The sequence below is a fragment of the Passer montanus genome, unplaced genomic scaffold (genome assembly GCF_014805655.1).
Source record: "Passer montanus isolate IOZ18808 unplaced genomic scaffold, ASM1480565v1 scaffold46, whole genome shotgun sequence".
NCBI lineage: Eukaryota > Metazoa > Chordata > Aves > Passeriformes > Passeridae > Passer > Passer montanus.
Window position 1 is genome coordinate 3,165,529 of NW_024369485.1, and position 20,596 is coordinate 3,186,124.

The 20,596-nt window shown below is 41.3% G+C and overlaps 1 protein-coding gene across 3 annotated transcripts; it reads right to left on the reverse strand.

The window, feature by feature from the left end:
* Nucleotides 1–1,166: 1,166 nt before the first annotated feature.
* On the reverse strand, nt 1,167–14,308 carry LAPTM4A (lysosomal protein transmembrane 4 alpha). 3 transcript variants are annotated; one of them, XM_039721572.1, is made up of 7 exons: nt 14,124–14,308; nt 7,565–7,685; nt 5,413–5,489; nt 5,193–5,315; nt 3,950–4,045; nt 2,480–2,578; nt 1,167–1,949 (listed from the first exon to the last, which is right to left on the reverse strand). In XM_039721572.1, exons 1-7 carry the CDS (start codon nt 14,220–14,222, stop codon nt 1,875–1,877), a joined length of 690 nt encoding a protein of 229 aa, XP_039577506.1. In that variant the 5' UTR covers nt 14,223–14,308; the 3' UTR covers nt 1,167–1,874. The 3 variants fall into 3 exon arrangements, with proteins under 3 accessions (XP_039577506.1, XP_039577505.1, XP_039577509.1); XM_039721571.1 differs by lacking the exon at nt 14,124–14,308 and adding an exon at nt 12,416–12,912; XM_039721575.1 differs by lacking the exon at nt 14,124–14,308 and adding an exon at nt 13,537–13,952 and having other exon boundaries at nt 1,722–1,949.
* Between the last annotated feature and the right edge of the window lie 6,288 nt (nt 14,309–20,596).

A 20,596-nucleotide genomic window follows, 5' to 3' on the forward strand; every position in this document is an offset into this window, starting at 1 on the left:
AGTGTCTGCTGCTGTCAAGTACTGCTCACACACATGGTCAGCCACCCACTTGGACAGTCAATAAACAGCCCTTGGCAGGAGCTCTTTGCCCACTCGTGGTCAGACACACACACACTCACTGCAGAGGGAGCCAGAGCAGAGTGCGTGCTGGAATCCATGTTGGAGCAGCACCCAGTTTCAGCTGTGTTTCTTAAACCACACGAAACCACGGTGGTCTTTCACACCCCCCCACCCCTCCAGAGTCACACTGAAGCAGTCTGTGGCAGCATCTGAAGATGCCCTGCGTTTGGAGTCTCTGTGGGAGTTCAGATCCAGGGCAACTCCTCAGAATCTGGAAATAAGAGTGCAGCTTCCAGCAGCACTGGTCCCACCCTGGGTAGCTCCTTGGGATAACAGCCAGGACAGCACTGCCAGAACAGGGGCAGAGAGGCTCTGAGACCACTGCACTTCAAAGTGCTCTTGCAGGTGGCACCAGAGTTAATTAAAAAGGGGAAGCTACTGCTGGTAGCAGAGCTCTAACAGAGCATTTTTAAATGTGTACAGACATACATACTGAAAATACAGGAATTACCCCAGAAATTATATGCTGCAACAATCTGAATCCCTTTTCTCACAATTTAACAGAGGTACCTCTTCTCTTCCAAAGCAGTAAAGTGTTTTATTTCTTCAGCCATACTAAGTCGTTAAATAATCTTTTACCTCTTTACAGCTCTTGCTACTAGAGAGGAAGAGTGGAAAAATTTTTGTAGCTTGGTTTTTTTGTTTGAGGTTTTTTGTTGATTGTAGAAGAACATCACTAAGTTATGGCATATCTCCAACAACTCTGGATATTTTCCAATGTAAATGTTGCAGTCCTGCTGGGTGTCTGTCCTGCTTTAATGCCTGAGCTGACCAGACATCAGATTTCCCCAAGGGCTCAAAGCCTCCAGTACAATTCCCTTTTCCCAGCTCATGGGTAGGTACCAATCAGACAAGTGGAAGTCACCCAAGTACTTGAACTGCAAAGGCTTTAACACAGGCCTGGGTGTTAGAGAGCATCCATGCTCTCCAGCCACAAGAGGACTTCTACTGAAGCATGGATCAACCACTAAACCTGCAACTAAGTATGCTGGACTGTCTGCAGCACAAACAAAAAAGCCACCAAAAAGATCAACCAACACTACTGGTAAACATTTTGTAAAAGATTTATTTAAGTATCATTTATCACAAAGAGGAAAATACATAGAAGATTAGAAGCATGCAACCATCTTCCACATTTCTATTTATTTTTCTTGCATTCCCAGCTCGCTGTAATAGAACTCCTGTGCCACCCTCACTTGTTCCTCAAAAATACTGTTTCAAGACATAGGATAACAAAAAAAAAAACCACAATAAAAGGTAAGATAACATATGAGAAAAGTGCAAAGTAAAAAAGTCACATATATACCACATTCAAACCCTTCCCCTTCCAAAAAAATGGATAAAGGCAAACTGTCATTTTGCTGCACGATCAGATTGTCTTTATGAACTACTTTACAAAAAATTAATATAAATTAAGGGCATAATCCTGAAGACACTTATAATCACAGCTAACTTCAATCAGAGTGGCTCAATTGGTATTATTAAAAGCCACAAGTTAGTCACATGCATAAGTTCTTGCAGGTGTAAGGCCCTAAGGCAATAAAATGTTTAAGAGCATTAGGGAGAACAAAAATTAAAGCAAATGAAATCACTCTCAGATGTGTGTTGCTTAGTAAGTTTATATCAAACATATTTTAAACAGAACAGTTTGCTCCTAAAGCCCTGAATATTTCTATTACTTAAGCAGTTTTGCAAGATTAAAAGACAAAACCCCCAGGAAGCTGGTACAGATGTTAATGAACATAAAAATTACTTCAGGCAGGTATGTAGGGAGGTGGAGGTTCCTTCTCAGGCATCTTCACTGCCATTTCATAGGTTGGCAGAACATACTAAGGAGAAGACATTTTGAAGTGATTAATGCAAGAGATTTCAAATGAAAAAAAAAAAAAAAGAAAAGAAACAAGAGAACAAAAGCATACATGGCCCATCAGCAACTTAATTCTCTGTTGCAAGCAAAGTTATTTTAAGAATTCACTGCTATTCCTAGTAAGCAAATGAGGAAGTGAAAGAAGGTGCAGGAGCAGTTTGCTGCTCTGCTGAGCCTAACCCTCAGTCCTACATCCACACCCCACTGCATCTTGACTTTGTAAAGCAGCAAGGAGGGTTTGGACTGGTGCAGTCAAAGCTTCCCTCTACCACAAGAAAAACATTCAAAGACTTCTCTCTAAAGACCCTCCATTCAGACACCCAGAATTTAGCTAAGAAATAACCCAACACAAAATTAGCTGCTTTAAAATGTTTTATCTTTCCAGTCTTTCTTTAGAAAGCTGGACAAGGCTTGGAAACATACATGGATGTGGTGATTTTCTACTTAAAAATTAATGACACTGCTTCCTTTTATCTTAAAACAAGATTTTACCTGTGGAGGAGCTTCAAAAGCAGGGTACACAGCAATCTCTGGCAAACTTCTGCTGATGATGTATTTATAGCAGTTCCATACACAGTTAATTAGATATGCCTGAAAGAAGAGAGATTTTTCTTTTAAACATCTCATAAGCATTGGCTGATTCAGAAATTAGATGTTGGATGACATTCTTATGATAAAAAGGAGAATAAATCAACTTAGACAACACATATCTGAGGAATGGTTGCTATTCCACAGACCTGGCCACATACCTATGCTGCTCTCCACTTAGCTCTGCTGTCACAGTGACTCATAGAGGACGCACCACACAGCTTTTAGCAAAAGAATTCACAGATCCATTCAACTAATCTCTGTCTGCCTCAGCAGTGCTAATCAAATTAATCCCCAACTGGCTTATACTTGTGTGGATCCCAGTCCAAACCTGCCAGGAGGAGGAGGAGAGGCCAACAGTACAATCCCACTCATCTCCCTGTTAGCAGGATTTCTCCAGCTAACTGCCCGTGTTAAGGAGAAGGCTCAGACACACAACTGAGGCAGCAGGGAGAGGGCAGAGCAGTGAGCCCTGACCTTCAAGTCAATACTGACTGCTGCAGAAAGAAACACTAGCATGATATGATGAGGATTAGAGATTTTTATTAATAATTTGTGTAACATTAACCTCTCCAAATCTCCCACTGACAAGTTAGCACTGTTGCACAAAAGGTACCAAATTTCCCAATCAATACACAAGTGCTATCTATTGTATTAGGCTTTCACTCCCCCCAGTTACCCATACCTTTTTCTTGGAAAAAGTATAGAAAATCAGTGAAATTATTATTCATTATTTCATTTTTTCTTAAATGCAACCTGAATGTAATAAAGGAACATTATCATGGCCAATGTATGTTATAAATTCATTTCTCTAATATGCTTTTTCTACACAAGAGTTTTCATAATCCAAATGAATGCCTTATTATTTAGATCTTCAGAAAGAAACTGGTACTATCACCCTTCAGAAGGGAAGAAGATCCAGGTCTAGAATTAATTTATACATTTCCTCATTCCATCATCTTGCTTCCAAAACTTGCATTCTGGTTTGTTAGGCACAGTGAGAGATTGAAACATTTTGTTTAGAAACTTGTATGCATTAACTCAATACAATTTCACTACAAGCTTAATTACAACTATTAAAATTTTCTCCACGTAGACAAAAAGTCTTTTTGCATTCCTCCTTCCTACTCAGGAAGAGCTGAGCTGCACAAGCACACCCCAACCACACAAAAGTTAGCTGAAGACACCAGTACACAATATATTAGACTTAAGTCATACTGGAACTGAACATCCCAAGAACTGTTCTCAAAGTTCTCACCTCAGTATTAAGAAGGCAGCTGGGTTCTGAATTCAGCATTGAGAATTAACTCAGATTGACACTGGCTCAATAGTTATTAACTCTTGCAACAGACACATGATTAATTTTTAACTTACCTTTAAAATGATAAATAATACAAAGAACACCAGGACAATAAACAAGAGACAGCTGGAGTCCAAAGAAAGGAGTTCCTCTTTGTAAGGAAAATCCGGCTAGTGGAAAAAAAAAAGGGGGGGGAAAGGAGAGAAAGGGAAAAGAATGAACACTGCACAATCAAATATGATAGAAAAACATCCGAACTTCACACGAAATGAAACAAACCCTTGTGTAAACTACTCCCCTGAAACAAAAAGTTCCATTTCTAACAAGTTTCTTCTTTATCCTCCCACAAAGCACAGTATTTATCCTCTCTCTGTCCCACAAGAACAGATCACTACAGTACAGTCTGTGTCCCTAGTCACTTCATCGGTCTCATGCCAACAGAGATTCTTCTTCACAGCTGTAGAACATTATTTGTACTCATGGTCCTCTAAGCTCTTTAATGACTTATGTTAATTACATCCTGTCAGTCCAACCTGAACACATGGTGTGCAGTGTAAGATGTCACCCTCAAACTTGGGGGAGACAAAACAGAAATTCTGTAAACCTGTCTCTTTTCTTTCCCTGACCACAGCAACAAAGCCTCTCTCAAACACCAATTTAAAATTTTATCTGTTTTAAAAAGAACTTGCTTTTAAACATCTACTTGAACAAATCACAACACCAGCCAGCCAGAGCTCATGGTGCCCACAGACAGTACATTCTATGCATTGACTCTTCTTGCAGTTAAAACACAAGCAGTGTTAGTGAGAACTTCAGTGCAGTTTCCTCAGAAAGTGGTTTGCAACTTGAGACACACATAGAATGTAAAAAGGAAAGCTCAGATTCCATGTGTAATGCTGTGGGAATCCTTACCTACACTTCTACAGTCCTTATCTATACTTCTCTTCCTGTTCCCTACCAATTAAAGGTCAACACATTTTTAATCTGCAGTAGCAAATCTGCCACTGAGCCCCACTGTTTACAAGACAGTTAAGTGTGTTAAAGAACACACTTCCAAGTCCAACTGTAGCCAACACAGTTTAAACCAGCAGTTCCCATCACAATTCTTTTCTTATTCTCCCTGGCTTTCCTTTAAGGGAGCAATGACAACTTTAACTCTTCCACCTCTGATAAGCTACCATGCCCATAATAACCACCTATGGGTGCTGCAGGCTGAATTCCTTTTTCTTATACAAAGGGAAGTGTAGCTCACTCACTCACTGATACACTTAAACTTTAATTTCAAAGGTAAACTATCAACTTGAGCTGAATACTTACCAACTGATCCAGGTAATCCTTGATTCTGGGCAAGTAGGTTAGAGAGCTGATGGCAACCAGACAACTGAGCACAAAGTCAAAGAGTTGGTAACAGAAAAATGGGATCAGCCAGCCTACACGATGCTAAGAAGCAGAAAAAAAGGAGCAGCCTGTAAATTATTTTGTTTAAAAAAAAAAATCAAGCACCAACTCTTAAACCATGGATTATAAATATACTTACAGCAATGGCACCATACACCATCATTGCACTGATTGTGAACATGAGGAGGGAGATAGCAAACAGAACACAGGCATTTTCTGCATTAAAAAAAAGAAAACAAAACAAAATAAACCAGTAAGAATCAGTCATTTCCTGGAGCTGTCACACTGCAGCTGACAGGTACCCAAGCTTTGTCCATTACTATGATCTATTCTCAATTGACTCCTCCGTGCCAACTACCAGCAGCAGAACAGAGTAATTCAGATCCTTCCTAACAAAAAACTATCTGGTCCAAGAAAATCTACAACTACTTGGAAAAACCCTTCTGCCTTAATCAAAAGCCTGACTAAAGCCCAGGAACACCAATTAGAAGCTTGACACAGTTTGACAGTAATGCACCATAATGATGCTGATTTGCAGTATGTGTCAGTGCTGAAAGTATGTGAGTGATTAACTTTACAACTGGACAGAATCTAAGTGAAGCCAACACACTATCAACCTTTACACTTGAAAATGGTTTGGTTATGTAATTTGGTCATTGGCAGTGGGAGCAGCACTGCTCCTTCAGTAACACTAAGGAAAACAGGAAATCACTGTGTGGAAGGTATCCCACTATTTACAAGGAAAGGCAGTTGAACAGAAACCAATTTGTAGCAAAATCCAGGACACTCATGGAAGCTGCATGATAAAGGTTCTCCCTGTGCATCACAGTTACTGATTACAGAAGCACATCTGCTTTACACAAGTTAGATTATACTTGTTCTTTTCTGAACACAAAGAAAGCAGCTTGAGTCTATAGACATGGCAAATGAATGTGTTTTAGCAATATTGAAGCCAACATTTTGTGGTTCTCCTGCTTGAAAAAGATTATCTGAGAACCCTTTCTACTCTGCAATTAATATCTACATACACAGATGGCATCAAGGAAGAGCCCCCACATATCTGAAATGCACTGTGTTGATCAGACAAGTCTCAGCAATCACCAGCAAGTTTGGCTGTCTTCTGAGGAGTTATTACTCACAATATACACGAGTACAATAATACCTGTAATGTTCTTTCATACACACAAAACCCTCCAGCCCAGATCCCAATATAAGGCATAAGAATTTTTAAGTCAAAAGCATGTGACAGATTTTATACTAAAGAGTGAAGAAAGCACCTTCAGCTTCAGAAGCATCTTTCACTCATTTAAGCTTAAGGCTACCATGTACACCTGCAGCCTTTACAGATCAGTTGCTGTGATTTTACTTAGTATCTTAGCCTCATGAAGAATTTGGTCCTTGCTCCCACTCTTATTTCATTAGAAGTAAATGTGAGTTACAGTCACAGGTCAGAACTAACAGATCCTCAACTCGGGTAATGAACAATTAATCCAAAACTGATCAAAACCCAGTTTTGTGCTGCACTATTTAACTTTGCTGAATCTAACCATGCCTGAATTTTCGTGTAATACAACAAGCTGAGGTAGATTAGAAGTGCCACACTACACATTTCTGCACATTTAAAACCAAGAGAAGCAAAGCATATGCACAAGTTTACAGATGGAATAGTTAAAAGCTTGACACCAATTACAGCTGTATACATCATACACTTGGCAACAGAGTGAAAAGCAGGCACAATTCTGCTCCTGGTGCTTTCTCTTTCATTTATTCTGCAGGTGAAACTTGGAGAAGCATTTTGGTTTCACTCAAGTACTTGGCGTCCGAATTGTTGCTCTCTTCTTCAAAAGATATCATGGTTTTCTTCTTAGTACATTCATACACAGGAGCTCTAAGGTATTTCCTGATCTATGAAGATGACCAAAAATTCTGAAGAAAAGTCTTTAAACTTGTTTTCTGCTGCTTGTTTTACCAAGACAGCAAAGTTAATTAATGTTTATGGAGAAAGTGAATCAGAGATGTCCCACGCATACTTCAACACTCAAAGCATCAGGAGACCAAGAAATCTCATCACTTAAGATGCTTGGGTATAAAATGAAGTTAAAATAATAGTCCATAAAGCTTTCTTTTTATTCTTGTAGAAGAATTCAATCCCAGAATAATTGAAGAGAAACTCAGAAAACAAGATAACCATATTTATTAAAAGTTGTATGCATATATTACAACCTAATATAAGATAAATCCATGCTATTGTAAGCTTTATGATCCCATCAGCCAGCGAGCTCCAGACCTACCAGCCATTCTCTCGGAAGCATAGTAATTCCCAATGACTTCATACTGGATATCAACAGTTGGCACCATATTTGGATGAGTCACTTCTACTGTCAACAAGATGCCCATCAGCAAGTTCACCACCTGAGAGAGATCACAGTTACCTCAAGGTTAATTACTTTGCAACAGCTAAGATGTTTTTAATGACCACTAATAATCCTTTATTTCAGTTAAAAATAAACTCTTCTTTCTGCCTGTATGTGGAAGAAAAAAAAAAGAGCCCAATTTACAGTTAAATTTCAAGCTGATTTAGTTAAACAACTATTAAAACAACCCAAAGAGTGTGGAGCACTTGCTAGGTTCAATGAATCACCAATGAATAATTTTGCAAATTGAGGGGATGGAAAGATTGCTAGGGATTCAAATAACATAATTAAGCTGATGCTGCCTTGATGAATGTACAGATTTGTGAACTGAAACACTGGAAACCGTTAAAAAAGGTCAGGAAGATAAAGGTACAGAATGAGGAATATTTTCAAAGAATTTATGCTTTCTACAACAAACTGAATTAATTTAAATAAATTACTGGGTTTCTGCTACATTTCAGCTTTAATAAGCTAGAGTGAAAATCTTCCTCTCCTTCCCAGATCACTTATTCAAACCTCAGCAGTACTTATCAGAAAGGTCTCCACAACCACAGGGGAAGTCAGAAAGTTTCACATGAAGATGAACCCCCCAATGTGGCTGTGTGCTCACCAGTCTCTCTCCTCCCTGAAGCTGCTACTTAAGACTCCTTCTGTTGCCCCATTTTGGTACACACCAGAAACGTCTTCAGTAAGAGCTCAAAGAATCAGAAGTGGCTTAAGCCTTTGTAAAATTGCCTTGACAGCATGTATTCAAGGTTTACAGGGACATAGTTTCTGTTACCAGTATCTGGAGACACATGCCAAAGGTTGCATAACACAAAAAAGCCTCATGATGGTCTCTTTTAGCTGCAGACATTTTCCAATCAGTATTCAGTACTGTCACACCAGCAGCACGATCCCTTCCAATTAGTCTCAAAAGAAAAAAAAAACAAACCTGGTTTGCAGTTTCTCACAACTTAAGAATATCTGAATATTTGCCAGGTATTTCTTCTTCTATGGGCATGGTTCCAGAAGTCAATGATGGTGGCAAGTCTATGTACAATTACTGAAGATTTCAGGAAGGAAAAAAAAAACCCTGAATCTTTGAAAAATTTTGAGACTCACAGTTCCTATAACTTTTTTCCCCTTTACTGTTTTTATTAGTTTTTTCTTCTTTTTCCCCCGGGGTTTACAGATAAATGGTGAGAAGCATGCTTGCACTTTCTCCTAAAAGAACCCTTTTGTGGAATCAAAGTTGGTAGAACATTTTACTTTGTAGAAATGCAATCATCTCATATGCATTACACAAACTTACTAGAATTTCCAGCTATTTTCAGCCCCTTGTATTTCTATAAGGCATTTTATATAAAACATAGTAGCCAAAACAGCGGGCAGTGAAGAACTCTGTTTAACCACCAATATTTTTAGCCTCAAAATGCACTTATTTTCACTAACAGGATACTTCTTAAAAGGCAAATTGTCAAGTTGCTCACCTGGCTCTTATTTTCAAATCTTATTTTGCTTCACCATTTGTCAAAAATATGGAACACTTTCCTCTCCCACCTGCTTCATCCTTCTGTACTCTGGCCTTCTGCTCTCAATGCTCTCTGCATTTTCAACCCTTCTATTTCCTCCTCTCTATACTGGAAAATACCTTTCTGCACTGTACCTGTTTCAAAAAGCCCAGGTCAAGGTTCAGATCTCTGGCAGCTGAAACATTGACCTCTATTTTATAAAGCACAAACGTACATGTTCAATTACAACTAAATCATTTCTTGTTTATACATAGTCATGAGTTTGACTGCCATGATAGGCTATCTGCCTCAGGATAAGGAGTAAGCAGCATTTGAATTACTATAGAAGTACTGAAGAACTAGAATTTTGAGATTGTAATTCTCCATCTGTCACTTTCTTTTTTATTTTCATCTTATCTGTGGTCCTAATTCAGTGTACCCAAGTCTTCAGTAATTTCACTAGTTACTGAGTGTAGGTCCAAGTATTAAAGGTTTATTTTCTCAACCTGAAATGGTATGGAAGTAAAACAGAAAATAAGAGTCATTCAAAATCCAATCTATTATAATCAATGAGACCAAATAAAAATAGTAACAAACCAAAACAAATGTAAACAAAAACAAACAAACCAAAACCTTGGCCAATTAACACGTCAGGGTTTCCAGCACTCCATTACTACTGTTTACAAATCCATCACAACACTCAGCAATTAACTGAAATTCATATGTTAAATGTCATTAAGACCCACAGAGCCAGAGTCTGTACTTTTAACTACTTCCATTCTTTCCCAGAAGCTTGATAACAGCAAGACCACAAGGCTAGTTTCAAAATAATCAGTGTAACAGGCAGCAAGAATATGGTTTGGACCACAAAACATTGTTAGAGCTTTAAAGTATATACTCACTGCAAATCAAATGTATGTTCACAAATGTCTACACAGAGAGGTCAGAAAAAACATAACTCATGTATGCCTCAGTGTAATATAAGGATTAAACCCATCATCATCTCCCCATCAAAAAAAACTCAAAAAAACCCCAAACCTGACAAGATACTCAGTGGATACTGCAGCACCCTAAAGTAACACCTCAAAAATCTCAGCAGCCTCATTCTGGTCTTTTTTGCTAGGAAATAAAAAATAGTAATTAAAAAAATTGCAAAATGCATGTTCAAGTTCTTATTAAAAAATAATCCCATTAAGATGAGAATAACATTAATTTAGTTTTGTAATAGTTTATGGAGTGTATTTTACATTTTCATACCTGGGATAGCTAAGTTTAATAGTTTGGTGTAGCTTGTATCAAAATTCACATCGCTGAAATTTCAAATTCTCAAGTTGAAAGCCATAATTTATTACACCCTGGTAACAGAAATATTAGCTCCCCATATGATTAAAACACAAAAGACTGTGGAACTCTTAAGAAGCATTAGCTTTTTAATTAGTGAGTTTTATCTCCACAGTGTACACTTTATTCCTCATCATGTAAGTGCTTCAACTCTCTGGAGTCCGAACACGAAGTCTAGTTTTCCCCAAGCACTCAGTGACTTGGGCAACACCAAGAATTCCTACTTACAATTTGCTTATATCCTTTTATGAGGGGAAAGAGGGAAATCGCCTTGCACTACTACACTCATTTTCCTTTCACTTTTCCAGTATTTTTTCCCTAGACATGTTTCCAAAGCAGAGGGGGAGGGAAGAAAAGAAAAAAAAAACCCAAGATGGAGATTCTGATTTGATTTATTAACATACTGAAATAGTAAAAACTGAAGAAGAGTAATTTTAAATAGGGTACTTCAGAGCCTCTAGCCCTACCAGTATTAGACTGACAGACATGAGCCAATATAACCAGTCTCAATGTGGTTCAGTGAACACAATTCCAGATCCCCCTCATGCTCCTGCAACCAGCAGCAATTGCATCACTGACTGCAGCCCTGAAGTTTGCTGCCGGAACGCAGCAGCCCCTCCCTCCAAAACAATACCAGTGGCTTCTGTGCTGTTTACTGAGCTCTGATCCCATTCTTGCCAGTGCAGTGCCCGAGCTTCCGGTTTCTGGAAAATGCAGTGCCCAATATGAAAGTTTACAGGAAGAAACAAACTTCAAAGCAACACGACTGCAATTATGGAGAAAGGAACAGGAGGTTTCTTTTTCCTTCCTACACAGAACAGCAGTGGGTGTTGCAGAGCTAACCAAGCTTTATCAGACCTGGAACTCAAGTACAATTCTGCCAGAAATGTTCTTGTCTTTTGGTAAATACACTTTTATTTACTGCTCACAAACAGCAGCAGCACACGGACAGAACCGTGCTTGAGACACACTCTGCTCACACAGCATCAGCAGCAGACATTTTAGAAGGTAGACCTGGTTCCCTCTGGACTTGCAGAAGCACACAGCAAGGACAGTGATAAAACTGTTCTAGTGAGGAGCAAAGTTAATTACATGCATTATTTAAAAGTACACAAAAAAGCAAGGAATAGGAAAATGCCTAAAGAAATGGTTATGTAAGAATAACACATGTATTAAGTAGACAGAAGTCTTATCTTACTAAAACATCTGGAGTAGATTGCTGTGAGACTCCATTTTAAGTTTGATAGCAAATTCCTTCAGGACTGTACTGCACGAGAACACAGTTTATATAGTAAATAGAAAGATTTTCAGTAACATAAAACTATTCTTGAACTAAACATTCTCCCCCTCCAAAAAGCTACATCCTTCAAAAAACCCCAACAAAACCAAAACACACAAAATACAAACAAAAAGCCCCACCAAACCCACAAACCAAAAACCACCACCCTACACATAAAGTTACTACTATTTGTCCCACTGTAACTTAAAAGCAGAGATTAGTTAATTGATTTGGAAATACTTCTCATAAGAACTGAAACACTAAGTTAGAGAAATACTTAAATGGTGCATTAGTTAACATGTCTAAAAAAACAGGCATGTTCTGGTCAATTTTTTAAAGCTTGGTAGAAGGCAATTAAATTTAACTTTCACTGTCAAAACCATATTTTACCTTCAAAAGAAGTATAAATTCTAGTTGAATTCTAAGTTCAAAGCATTAGAGAAGACCACCTAAAGCTTCATATTATAACTTTTCCAGCTCAAACAGACAGCTGTTGCCAGATTTTAAAGTTATCACGCTTACCCAGGTGACAGCTGAGAACTGGACAAAAATATTCAACACTGCTTAACAAAGTGTTTGATATAGGTTGTTTTTTTTTTTAATAAAAACTCGCACCTCTGAAGCACTGTGCATGCCCCCTTCTGCCTTGAGCTCAGCGCTATTCCCCCCTAGCAGAGCGAGCGGCTGCGGGGACACGGGATCAAAGCCGCACTCCCCCCGAGCCGCAGCCACCGGCCCCGGCACCCATTCACAAAGAAGAAAGAGCTGCGCATCCAGGCAACAAGAGGAAACATAAGCACAGCAGGAGAGGTAGAAACTGGAAGTGCTACCAGCTCTGCGGCCACGGAAATATCTCCCTGTCCCCCGCCCCCAGCAAGTTCCCGGCTTTCCGGACACTCCCGCGAACAGGAATCGCAGTGCGGAAGGCGCGAGGCGCTTTTGTTCTGGAACAGGGATTACTGTCCCCTTGCTGCTCTCGATTCCTGCTTTTACTTGAGGGACCAGAAGCATATTCCTGAACTGCACCCATCAGCACAGGCTGGTTTGCAGGTTTCTGAAAGTTCCATTCTCAATACCACAATGGACCTTTTCCTTCGAAATGAACTAGTAACAGAACTTAATCAGCACCAAGACTTTTGTCCCAGTTCATTTTGAAAGAGATACCTTTTCCCTAAAGTTTTGTTACATTTCCAACCCCCTAGCCTGACTTTTCCTCAAGTCCTGTCTCTCCAGCGACTTTGTTTGCCTGTACATTTTTTTGCCAACTGAGGGACCAAGATACACAAAAATAAAGGATCTCCCCATACTTATTGAAAATAAACAATAACTCCCCAAAATCAAACCCCCATGCCTTTAAAGGCAGTTTTGGTGCATGGCTGTTTCATATCAACACAAAAATTCAGCATTTTTTGTTTCTCACAATCCGGAGAAGGGCAAAGGAGAACGCAGATTTGATTACAGCTTCAGGAGAACAGAAAAGGTATAATGCAACTTTTGTAAACTATCCTCTCATTTTTACTGCCCACGAGGCTTAAGGGGAAGGAAAGATGAGGAAATTACTTCAATAAAGGGGAGCTCAGGCCCCCTTTGAGGGAACCAAGGGAAGTTAGGACTCCACTCCAGGCCTTTAACTCGCTGGTGTTATTTTCACGTCTTTACTTCGCACTAGTTCAGAACTTTATTTCTAAGATTTCATCCACACTACCACAGCTCTTGCTCGGAGATAAAACACTCACAAGTCAGAAGAAAGGAAGTATTGGAGCCAAATTTGTTTTCACCGCTTTTCAATCACTTTCAGGAACAGAGCATGGAATAACCAGGAACTCCTCTTGCCACAAAGCTCTTGCTCATTCTGAGACACTCATCTTCCTCTCAGATGTTACACACCATTCACCTCATCTTATTCCTCTACTATACAGCCCAAATTCCACTCTCCCCCGATCTCCTTCCTTACACGCTCAGCACTGTACTGAAGTCTCAATCCCTCCAAACCAAGAAAGAGGAACACAATCTCCCTGCGACGCAGCTTAAAACGCTCTGAACTTTCTCTTCACTTTCTTTTTACAAACACAAGGCAGCGTGCCGAGGGACAGGAAGCCTTGCTGAGCCCGAAGGAGAGCCCGGGAAAGCAGAGGGACCCGAGCCCCGGGCTGCCCCAGGCAATGCCCCGGCGCCGGGAGCGGCCGCCGGGGCCGGGCAGCGGGGCGCGCGCGCTCCCTCACCGCGGCCGCCGCTCCCCCGCCCCACCGAGCGCCCCGCGCACGCGCGCTGAGCACGGCCCCCACCGCCGCCCCTCCAGCCGCCGGCCGCCCCCGCCTCTCACCATGTACCAGGTGCCCAGGATGATGGTGCCGGTGCGCACATGGCAGCAGCCGCAGCACCGGGTGCTGTAGAAGCGGTCACGACTCCGCTTGAACGTCATGGCGGCGGCGCGCAGCTCCAACCGCCGGACCCTCCACCCGCCCTCTCCAAGCAGTTCCCGACACCGAGAGCCGTAGAACCCCCGGCGCGCGCGTCACCGCCGCACTGACCAATCAACCGCCGAGAGAGTGTCGTGGGGCGGGCCTGTGTTGCCGCGGTGACGGGTGACTGACAGCGTCACTGACCAATCACAAGGTCTCTGTTACCGACGCCCCGCATTCACCTGCGGCGGCGGGGGCCGCACCTGAGGTGGGGCGGTGCCTTTTCCGCCATGTTGGGCTCTGCCCGCCTCTGCCGCCGGCCCTCACGCGGGTCTGGCGGGGAAAGGTCCCGCCGGGCGTTTGAAGAGCCGGAACTTGGCAGCCGGAGAGGCAGGGACAAACCTGTGGGGAAAGCTGCGTTGTCTAGAGATGTTCCCGTGTGCTTAGCGCGGGTGAGGGGCGGCTCGATTTCTGGGGCCATTTCTGAGCCCCTGAGCTCAGGAGGGACATGGAAGCTCTAGAGAAGTCCAGAGAAGGGCAACAGAGCTGGTGGAGCGGCTGGAGCAGGAGTCTGATGAGGAACGGCGGAGGGTGTTTTGCCTGGAGAAAAGGAAGCTCAGAGAGAACCTTATCGCTCTGTAGAGCTCCTGAAAGGAGGCTGTAGCCGGGTGGGGGTCGGCCCCTTCTCCCAGGCAGCTTTAGAGGACATGGCCTCGAGCTGCAGCAGGGAGGTTTATTCTGGACATCAGGAGGAATTTCTTCATTGGAAGGGTGATTAGACTTTGGAACGGAAGCCACTATTCCTGGAGGTGTTTAAAGACTGGACATGGCACTTAGTGCTATGGGCTGGTTTACCCGGTGTTAGGTCATGGTTTGGATTCGATGATCTCACAGGTCTTTTCCAACCTAATTGATTTTGTGATTATGGACAGCCCTTAATTCTAGTATAGTAATGAGTAAGTAATGTCTCCTATGTCCTGATTCCAGCTGGGGCAGTGTTGATTTTTGCAGGTGCCAGGAGGGAGCATGGCTGGGATGTGGAGGTTATTCTGTCCCACCTCACATCATTGGTCATTGCCAGGAGCAGGAGGAAAAGTGGTTTCTTCCTCTGGCGAAGGGAGCTGGCTGGTAGTGTGTATTGGGAGCGGGGGCAGGTTTCTTTATCTCTTTTATTTTTCCAGTATATTGTTGTGCCTTCAATTCTCAACCCCATCCTAACACAGCAGGAAGGATGAGGGGAAGGGAGAGTGAGCGAGGGCAGTGGTGTGGTTTTGGAAAGTCTCACTGGGGGTCCTGAACTGGGAAGTACCATTCCTAAACCACAACACCTGGGCAGAGCCTGAAGAGGTCTGCTTTGAGGTACTGCCAACATTCCCCGGTTTTCACTGAATTTCGCTGCAGAAGGTTTAGTTCACATGAGCCGTTTTGCTGTTCTTTTGAGTTAATTCCTTGGATTAAAGAATAATATTAAGACCGTGTTACATGCTAAGAGGATATGCCAGGAGAGGGAAAACAGAAGAGGTGAAATTTAGTCCACAGAAGTGCTTTACTTTGTTGGTGGCTCCAAGCCCCTGTTGGTGAGTGGGTCATGGAAATACTTTGTTAGTTTCACTGAAACCTGCGGGTGCTGCGCTTTTTAATACGTTAATTAGAAATAACGTGTGTAAATCTAAGTGCTATCTCCTTTTGTGTATGTGTTAAGTTTCACCACCACTTAGACACACTGTCTCCTGTTCCCACATGGAGCGGGACCTGTAAACTTCCCCTGACCCAGTGATTTCTGGAGACCTGAGCTGTTGATGCAGAAATGCACACAGTTTATTTTAACCTTCTACTTGTAGCTGCAAATATTTCCTTCTTGGCAGTGCACAGCCTGAGACAAGAGCCATAAATATTTGCTGTGCCTATATACACCAAGATGTAAGCCAGTATTGAGTTTTTTCACTTTGAACAGTGAGAAGGTAATGGGGGTGACAGTGGTTGTCCTTTTGATACATTCCAGATTGTACAATTAACACATTTTATTGCTTTAGCTGTTTAGTCTGTTTTTAATGTGAGCTGTTGCTGAGTTGTTTGAAATTACTTACTTAAGGGCTTTAAAAGTGACCTTTTTATGTTAAATCCCCAGAGTTCCATAGTTGGTGGGTTTTTTTTTTCCTTAGGGCATATTTCATTTTTGAATAAACATGTTGTAAGTGCTGCTAAGATGGCTGTGATGATCCCCTTACAAACTGTTGTTTGTTTCTTTAGTGCTGCTGATGTTTTCAGCCCGGTGCACAGATGCCTAATTACCAACACTCTGATTTAATGTAGGAAGAAGGGACTAATTTTAATCAATATACACATGTCCATTAAAAAAAAAAAAAAAGGAGTGTGCATTTTGTTGTAAGCAGTCATTTAAAAAATCGGTTTTCTTACAGATGGCACTTTGGGAAGCTAAGCCAACTACTCCTGCTGCATGCATGCCTGAATTGATTACATTGTTCTGCGGAGCTGAGAGACTCTGCTTCCTGTTGGTCTGTACCTGTGTGAAGCAGGGGTTCACGGGATTAGAATAAGTCAGAAATTAAAGTAGGAGCCCCTCCCTCAAAGTCTGGACATCCCCTTGGAAACCTTTAGATCCCACTCCCAGTTCAAGTGATTTGTGAGGGCAAGTGCTCCAGCTAAGAGCTTGCAGCTGGACGCTGCCGTCGCTAAGATCAAGCTCTCGTCAGGCTGAGATTGTCTGGGCTATTTTCATGAGATGAAAGAAATCTTAATTAAATGTTCATATCTTTGTCAGCCAGACTCGGAATAAAAATTGATGCGATTCCCTTGAGCTTCGCTGCTTGTTATACTCTGCAAACACTGCTTGTTATACTCGGCAACAAAGATACTGGGAAGAATAATGTGAATCTCATTTAACATCACAAAGAAGCTTTCCACAGCAGGATAGGCTGATGTGGAACTATTGAATTTGCATAAAAAACCTCTCCACTTTCTCCTCCCTAAAAAGAAAAAAAAGGAAAAAAAAAGGAAAAGAAAGATTTAAAGAGTATTTTGAGAATGATTGCATTGTTCCTTGTACTTAAGGGAAGAGGTAATAGGTTAATGATTTTAGTCCTACCCTCTGAAAGATTCCAGTTCTTTCATGCCACAAGCAGCCCAGATGACCTCAGGCAAGAGACTTCCTTCTCGCTGAGCCTTAATTCTCTCTTTTTTGCTAGTTCAAAGAGGATTTCTGAGGCTAAATATATTAAAAACTCTGGGCTCAGCTTACAGTCATGACATGCCGAGCAAAATCTCAGAGTCAGCGAGTACTAGGGATAAAACTTCCTCACCAGGAGACCACGGCATGCAGGACCAAAGCATCCACAGCAGTAGGAGCAGGAAGCCGTACACAGATCTGCAAGTCAGAAGCAGCTGCAAGAGAATGATTGGGATTCCTTTACCAGCATGACATTTTAACTCCTTCCCTCTCAGCAGGTAGGGAGGGTTTGATATCGAGGTGTTCCTCATTAGCCAAACTAGTCGGGCTTTCAAAACCCATGTCTAGACAGGAGATTTGCACTTCTGTCTTGAGAGAGCCTGACAGTGTTTTACCAAACACAAATTAGTTTTGGATAATCAGATTTTAATAAGGTGACAGCAAAACAGCTAGGATCAGGTAAATGAAAGACCAGGCTTCAACTTCTTCAAAAATTTAAAGTCCTACACTTGCAAGATGTCAAAACAATGCAGCACTAAAGGCTGTTTTTTGCTAATTTTTGTAATACCATAGTTTTTCTCTTTTGTGCTGTTCTTCTGTCTATCCTTGGCTAGAAGATGGTGGTTTAATGCTGTAACCACACACTGAACTATTGCCAGGATGGCAGTATTGTAAAGAACAAGGTGCTGTTCTGCTTCAGCATTTGCTGTGTTGTGTGCATGGAAACCTAGAGACTCTGAACTGATAATCATATGTAACCTCAGGCAGAATTCATATCACTTTATAGTGAAAATATTGTCCTGATGGGGTTGAGAACAAAGGTGCAGTGAGGTGAACTGATCTGACCAACACTACTACAGGTCAATCCAAGTTCTAGGAACATCTTGTCTGTTGGCTTCTTTGCCAGGAAATACAAGGGACAGTGCAGGACATGTTGGAGCAACTCCATCCCAAATGGGAGGTACTTGAGTGTGAGGGCAAGAACAAGCTACTGCTATTTTTAATTTTTTTTTCCTATAACTTTATTCATGTGTCTGCTACTCTGCATTCTAAAACTAAAAACAAAAACAAAACCACAAAAAAAACCCCAACCAAACAAAAAAACCAACAAAAAAAGAGAAACAGTTAACTCCTCAGATTTGGTTATTTTCCATGCTAAACAAACGTTTTTAGATTAAAAAATCCAAAGTTTTTCAACATCACAGAGAAAGTAATATCTTTACATAGAAACTGCAATATAAAGTACTGTATCCCCTTAGCAGAATTTAGAAAAATCTATAGAACTGGTGCAGAAAGTGTGAAAAATACCCAGGCTGAAAGTACGGATTGACTTTTTGCTTCCTTAAAAAAAGATAAGAATGTACTAGAGTAAAAGCAGTGCATTAACATATCAATGAGAGGAAAAAAACCCTCATATAAATTAGTCAGGGGAAAGCTTTCCTGTTGGTGACTCATACAGCAAAATCACAGATATCCTGAAGTCAGCATTAGCAAATTTTACCATCTTTTTCTCCAAGATGAATTTTGTAGGAAAACAACCATATTTGAAGGATCAGTGGTTTCTTGTAAAAAGGACTACAAGGTAATAGTAATGTATCACAATGAGTTTTGTGATTATTGAATTTTACTCTTGTTTACCAAATTAATCAACTTCATTTTGGGATTCCTAATGTAATGTTCCAAGTTTCTGTACTATTTGTTCTAGTTGGTTGCTGTTAACAATATGAATTATCTTTTACCAGTATGAGTCAGTTTAACTCAGTTCCAAACCTTTTAAACTCATAACAGATGGGTCAGAAAGTCAGGGTTAGAAAATAAGCTAAAATATGACAGCATGATATAAAGTTTCTCCAAACCCAGGACTGTTTCTGGGTTACTCGCTGTATATTCCGATTTTCTAAATCTCAAACACTGAATAAAAAAATCTTGTCTTCATTTAGAGAATCAAAATCTGCTAAACTAAAGGAGCTGTGGTTCATTTATAGCAGCCTCCACACAGTTGAGGAGCTATGAAAATGTCTAAAAATAACATGATCTAAAATGGTACTTGCAATTTCAGATATCTCAGTGCTTTCACATGAACAACAGTGAACACTGGAAATGGAAAATCTCCTGTACTCACTGGCAGCCTCCCCCTTCCAGCCCTCAGTCCGGACCTGCCCCTCCATGAATCTTGGCAGAGTGAGCAGGAGGAGCCTGAGGACCTGAGCACTACCTCCTCGGGAAGCAGGGAGGCACCTTCTGATGGCTGTTATTTCTTTACAGGTTGGCTCCTTGGCTGGGTTTGCAGGTTTCCAGGAGGAGCACTGTGGCAGGAGCCTGTTGCTGCCAGAAGAGCTCTGTAAAGCCGTTTATCGCAAATCCCGGCAACGTGCACTGCGCAGAACCACCACCAAAGGAAAATTGTGTGCACTAAGAGAAACCAAAGTTTGATAGAAAATAATGTTTACCAAACTTCTGATACTCTCTTGGTGGGATGACACAATTACTCTTACAGTGCCCTTTTCCCCAGAAGGCACAGAGTTGTTTCTGAGATCAATGCATTACAGTGTCTGTTCAGTCAGTACAGGAGGATCTTTCCTTCACAGGAGCACCTGCAGGGCTGAATGTCAGGGATGGCACATGCTGGAAAGTTCTTTTTACCTTGAAAAGATCCCTGGGTCTCATTCAGTACAATCAAAGAAGGACAAGGTTTCCTATATCTGATTTTTGTGGCCCCTGACTTAACCTCTCTCACAACACCCAGCTACCCTTAGAAAATACTCAGTGCTACAGAGTAGGCCCATGTTGGAAGCATAGTAAAGAAATTACTTCCTGCCAGGCAATTAGCATGTCTACCTGCTAGTCAGCTTGTGCACATGTTGGCTGTGCCACCAATCTCCACATTGGGTGGGACCTTGATAATTATAGACAATTACAGTGATCAGTTATGGATAATTATGGAACAGCAGGCCAAATTCCTCTCTATGGTTGCCTGTCTTTTACCCTGGCAGTGTTACATCATGGTTTGAGTGTGAAGCTTCAGCCTCTACGTCTGCATCCTGCTGTCTGCCTGCAAGTGAACACAACTTCATAGGTCAGGAGTTTGTCAGTTACATAATCAGCCACATCTTAATGCCTATGGATTCGTCATGTATGGCTATGGGTTATTAGGGATATAGCCAATCTTCCACCTTCAAGGGCTGCCCACAAGAAGGAGCATCATTA